General features: G+C 61.0%; 2 protein-coding genes across 2 annotated transcripts in view; both read left to right on the forward strand.

Moving 5' to 3' along the window:
* Window positions 1-573: 573 nt before the first annotated feature.
* On the forward strand, window positions 574-2,282 carry SLC52A3 (solute carrier family 52 member 3). The gene is made up of 3 exons (XM_003212081.3): window positions 574-1,650; window positions 1,823-1,946; window positions 2,021-2,282. Exons 1-3 carry the CDS (start codon window positions 623-625, stop codon window positions 2,231-2,233), a joined length of 1,365 nt encoding a protein of 454 aa, XP_003212129.1. The 5' UTR covers window positions 574-622; the 3' UTR covers window positions 2,234-2,282.
* Window positions 2,283-5,115: 2,833 nt separating this feature from the next.
* The window catches only part of ANGPT4 (angiopoietin 4), a 13,247-nt gene continuing 12,837 nt past the window's right edge, over window positions 5,116-5,525 (forward strand). The window contains exon 1 of the mRNA XM_019622081.2: window positions 5,116-5,214. Within this exon, the coding sequence (XP_019477626.2) occupies window positions 5,116-5,214 (99 nt within the window). The remainder of the gene's footprint in view (window positions 5,215-5,525) is intronic.

Raw genomic sequence — 5,525 nt, forward strand, 5'->3', positions numbered from 1 at the left:
CATGCCGTGCCAGGCCGTGCCAGGCCGTGCCATGCTGTGCCAGGCCGTGCCATGCTGTGCCAGGCCGTGCCATGCCAGGCCGTATGAGGCCATGCCATGCCGTGCCAGGCCATGCTAGGCCTTTTCATATCCTGCCAGGCCGTACTAGTCCATGCTAGGCCATACTATGCTAGGCTGTGTTAGGTCATGCCAGGCTATGCTAGGCTGTGCCATGCTGCGCTGTGCCAGGCCATATTAGTCCATGCTAGGCCATGCTGCGCTGGGCCGTACTATGCCAGGCCGTGTTAGGCCATGCCAGGCTGTGCCGTGCTAAGTTGTGTTCTGGCTCAGCTCCAGCACACTACCCGGTTCCAGTCTCTGTGCCCCAAGCACGATGGGTGCCTCAGGCAGAGCAGGGGGCCTTGTGGGGCACTGGGGGATCCCTGTGGTGGCACAAGGCCTCTCGCTGCTGGCTAGGCTATGCCACTCTGCCAGTCCTGCGCTCGCTGGGTGCTGCAGGAGAAGCAGCTGGGGTTGCCTGTGGGAGAGGGGACATAGGCAGCATCTGTGGGGGCCTGGGGGACAGAGCTCCACCACTGAATGAAGCTTCTCCCCACAGCACAGTGGCACCCGGCCCTGAGCCATGGCGCTGCTCACCCACCTTCTCGCCTGTGCCTTTGGCATGGGCTCCTGGATGGCCATCAATGGGCTGTGGGTCGAGCTGCCGCTGCTGGTGACAGTGCTGCCAGAGCAGTGGGACCTGCCCTCCTACATCACCATCATCATCCAGATGGCCAACGTGGGGCCGCTCTTTGTCACCCTCATGCACCGTTTCTGGCCCGGCTCACTGAAGGAGGTGGTCGTTATCTACGTGATTGTGTCTGTGGGCATTGTGGCCTGCTTGCTGTTGGCCTTCCTTTGGAACTACACATCCCCCATTGCGGGGACCTCCCGTAGCACTGCATTCCTGATCCTCACCTTCTTCTTGGCCCTGGTTGACTGCACTTCCTCCGTCACCTTCCTGCCCTTCATGATGCAGCTGCAGGCCCAATACCTCACCACCTACTTCATAGGTGAAGGACTCAGCGGGCTGATCCCTGCTCTCATTGCCCTGGGCCAGGGCTCCGGCATCTCCAGCTGTGCCAATGTCAGTCAGGTGGTCAACATCACCTCTGGCAACGAGACCATGGAGGGCACTATCTTCCAGATGGAGACCCGCTACCTCCCAGCCCGCTTCTCTACCCTCATTTTCTTCCTCCTCATGACTGCGATGATGATAGTCTGCTTGGTGGCTTTCTTCTTCCTGACCAGGCAGCCCAAGGTATGGGAGCTCTCACAGCAGCAGTTGTGTCCCAGCACCATCATACTGAACTCCTTTGACCAGATCCTTGAGGATGATGCTGGCAAGGGACGAGGCGAAGGCTACTCATGTCCAAAGAGCACCAAGCGGCCCATGGAGACCCACCCAGAGAAGGTCTCCTATTCTGTGGCCAAGCTTGCTTTCATCTACCTCCTTATCACTTGGGTGAGCTCTCTGACGAACGGGGTCCTGCCATCTGTGCAGTCATACTCTTGCCTGCCATATGGCAACACCGCATATCACCTCTCGGCCACGCTCAGCTCCATGGCCAACCCTCTCGCCTGCATCGTGGCCATGGTCCTGCCCAGCAGGTAGGTATGGGAGACCCAAAACAACCCAATTTTGGGGTGCTGGGGTTCCTCAGGGTGCTCATGCCCTGGCATCAGAGACCCTCAGGAAGAACAATGGGGCCAGCATTGAGCCTGCTGTGGAGCTGTGCTGGGGTGACAGTGCTGACCGGTGTCACTTAACTGTCCCTTGCAGGTCCCTGACCCTGATGGGCGCCCTCAGCCTGGCGGGCACAGGCTTCGGTGCCTACAACATGGCCATAGCAGTGATGAGCCCGTGCCCTCTCCTACAGCATTCCCAGTGGGGCAATGCCATCATTGTAAGTCTTTGGGTCTCTCAAACCTCAGGAGTGATCTCAGGGTCCCTACTGACCGCTCTCTCCTGTGCCACCAGATCCTCTCCTGGGTGCTCTTCACCGGAACGCTCTCCTACGTGAAGGTGATGGCCGGGGTCATCCTGCGGAGCTGCAGCCACAGTGCACTGGTGTGGTACGGGGCATTGGAGCAGCTGGGATCCCTGCTGGGTGCCCTGCTCATGTTCCCCCTCGTCAACATTTATGGCTTCTTCCAATCCGCCGACTACTGCAGCCTGCAGTGCCCAGTGTGAGCACGGCGTTCCTCTTGTGTTCAAACAAATAGAAGGAGTTTGCTCAGCCCTTTGGCCTGTGCCCAGACCTGCTGCTTTCCACCTCACCCCACTGCACCGGGGGCTCAGCACCCCTGGGAGCAGTGTTCGTGTTCTCATTCCTGTTCTCATTCTCGTGCCCATGCCATACTGGAGAGCAACGGCTGCCCTGGAACAGGGGGGCTGCAGCCATATTCAGATTATGGTGACAAAGGTCTCTCCTGGAAAACCAGCAGCAGAAGGAGACACAGGCCCAGTGGGATGGGGGTAACCTTCCCAGGGAGCCCTTCTGGGGCTCTGGCAATGCTTTCTGCTCTCTCCCCACTGCCCTGTGCCCCACAGCAGCCCCCGTTCAGTCTGGCTGTACCCAGGGGGGGCACAGAGCTGCAGCTCAGCCCCGGGCCCACAGTCGTGCCATAAACAGCAACACAAGGCTGTCACACGGCAAGGGGTGGCAGAACTGTGCCACCTGGTACCCGACTGCACCTCGGCTGTGCCAACAGGGGTCCGGGGGGGTCCGGGGAGCAGCGTCAGCCCCCAGGCCGAGCAGCACTCGGTCCCCGCCCGCGCCTGCGCCTCTTCCCCGGGGCACGAGGCAGCCGGGCCTTTGTCCCCGGCTCTTTGTCTGGCAATCTGCTCCCCTCGGGAGCAGCAGCGACAGACCCGCTCTGCTGTGCTTTAACGAAGCAGAGCCGAGCAGCCCCCGGCCCCGGCTGAGTCCCGGCCGCCTGCGGGAAGGACGCGGCTGGAATTGCTAATCGCCCACCGCCCCGCACGGGTCCCACGGCCTCAGCTGAGCCCCGCACATCCCCCGTTTGCAGGAGGAGCGTGGGGAGAGGGGCAGAGCTGGGGGCTGAGGAGCAGCGGTGGATGCGGGGGCACCGTGGGGGACTTATCCCATCCCAAGAGCGGGACGCGTCCCACGTTCCTTGCAGTGAGACCGCGAGCCAAAGGGACGCAGCCCTTCACCCCCCGGCGCCCCACATGAAGATGCTCCTGCCCATCCCAGATACACACGTCCCCAAAGACCCTCGCCCTGCACAGCCCCGCCAACCCCTCCCTCCCCAGCACGGCACAGGGGAACAATCGCCTCCGAGCCCTGCGAGCGAGCAGGAATTATTTCCATACAGCTGCTCGGGAAGGCAGGGATGGGGATGCAGCCATCACCCAGCCCCGCTCGGGGAGAACGCCCGGGCCTTTCTTCTGGCTCTCCCCCTCCCCGCCGTGGTGGGGGCAGGTTTGGGGGGGGCCCAGCCGCGCTGCAGTCAGCAATATTAGCACAGCTCCGCAGGACTGATTGCAGGTTATTAACATACATTATCTCAGTCCCCTGCCTCTGAAAGGAGCCAGTTCCTATTCCCCCTCTCCCAGCCCTCCCTCCCCCTGTCTTTTACACTTAATTACCTCCCTTATTACACCACAGCCTGGAGAGAGAAAAAATCACAGGGCAGCGGGCAGGCAGGCAAGCTCGGCCCAACTAGGGCGTAAGTAATCGCCCGTTCTGCAAACGTGCCTTCAAGAAAAGTGATCGCACACAGAGATAAATAAATAAAGGAGCGCAGGGCTGGGAACCGGCGGCCGAGGGATGGAGGAGATGCTGGGGCCGACCCTAAGGCTGCACCTCGGGGAGAGGTGACCTTGGACTTGGACTGATGTCAGGGTTGCGCCGCAGGGCCAGATGGGGCTGGTGCCATGGCCCCAGTGAGTGATGCTGATGGCGAGTGAGCCCCAGTGCTGTGGGGGGAGCGGGGTGGGAGCCCCAGCCTGGGAACAGGAGTGGGGCGGGCTGTGGGTGCCCCTAGGATGAGAGGTGCACTGGGCTATGGGATGCTGTGGGCTATGGGTACCCAGGGCTATGGCACAGATGGGCTATGGGATGCTATAGGACATAGGGTACCTGGGGTTGTGGAGTGTCCTAGGCTATGGGATGCTGTGGGCTATGGGTATCCCAGCCTATAGGGTGCTCTGGGTTATGGGATGCTATAGAACATAGGGTACTCCAGACTGTGGTGTAACATGGGTATGGGATGCTATAGAACTTGGGATAACCCAGGTTAGGGGATGTCCTAGGGTATGGGGGTGCTGTGGAACATGGGATACCTTTGGTTATGGGATGCCATACAAAGCAGTGAGTGTATGCTTGCTGGCCCCACACAGATGCAGAGCAGAGATGCCCCCAGCTCCCAGCACAGATGAAGGAGCACATGGCCACCAGCATGCCACGGGCAGCAGTAGAATCGGGGTGCCACCATGGGGTGCTGCTCTTGTCCCCTGCGTGTGACACTGTGTGCCCAGCCAAAGGGCACCATCAGAACCACACACTGATCACCTCTGATAGGCTGCTCGGGGCTGAGTGCTGCAGTGCTCTTGGTGCAGCAGGACCTCGGGGCTCGGGGACAGCATGGCCTTTCCCCAGCTGCTCACAGAGGCGAGGGATGCTCACGGTGTGGCAGGGGGAGCACCGGCTTCAAGGGGACTGCAGAGCAAGGTAAGGCAGGCTGAGGTTCCAAGCTGGTGGCAGGGCAGTGACTCACAGGGAGCAGGTCCTTTGTGCTGGGTCTCCCAGCTTGCTGTGCCCCGCAAGCCCTTTGTCACCCCCAGCTGGTACAGGGACTTGCTCCAGAGCTCCTACTATGGCTCCCAGCTCACTTTACAGGGCACTGGCCATGCAATGAGAGCAGTGATGGGCAGCAGAAGTGCTCCAGCCAGGTCCTCACTGTCACCTGCCAGCTTGGGACCACGGCCTGCCTGCAAGAAGGGCCTCATCCTGTTCCGGGGGCGTCTGGGGGGGGCAGCGTGAGCGGCTGTGCTGCGTGCTCAGTGCAGGGAAGGGAGGAGGGGGAGCGGGGCTCCGGGAGGGAACAATGCACCGCCACGAGCCCGGCTATTGTTGCGGGCTGCGAAGGTCACGGCACTTCCCCCGGGACAGGGATAGGGATAGGGACATGGGAGAAGGACAGAAGGTAGGGAAAGGGACAAGGAAAGAGGGATGGTGACAGGGGAAAGGGACAGCAGGAAGGGATGAGGGTGAGACAGATGGGACAGTGAAGGGCTGGGAACGGGGAGCAGGAATGGGGATGGAGAACAAGGGAAGGAACAAGGGAAAAATAAAGGGGTCATCAGAAAGGGACAGGAGACAGAGATAAAGACAACGGAGAGGGACACGGAACGGGGTTAGGAACAAGGAACAGGGATGGAGATAGGGGATGGAACCGGGACAGAGAATGGGAACAGTGACAGCGCCTGGACCCCCGCCCCGTCATTCACAGCCCCG

This window comes from Meleagris gallopavo, chromosome 22 (genome assembly GCF_000146605.3).
Source record: "Meleagris gallopavo isolate NT-WF06-2002-E0010 breed Aviagen turkey brand Nicholas breeding stock chromosome 22, Turkey_5.1, whole genome shotgun sequence".
Taxonomy (NCBI): Eukaryota; Metazoa; Chordata; class Aves; order Galliformes; family Phasianidae; genus Meleagris; species Meleagris gallopavo.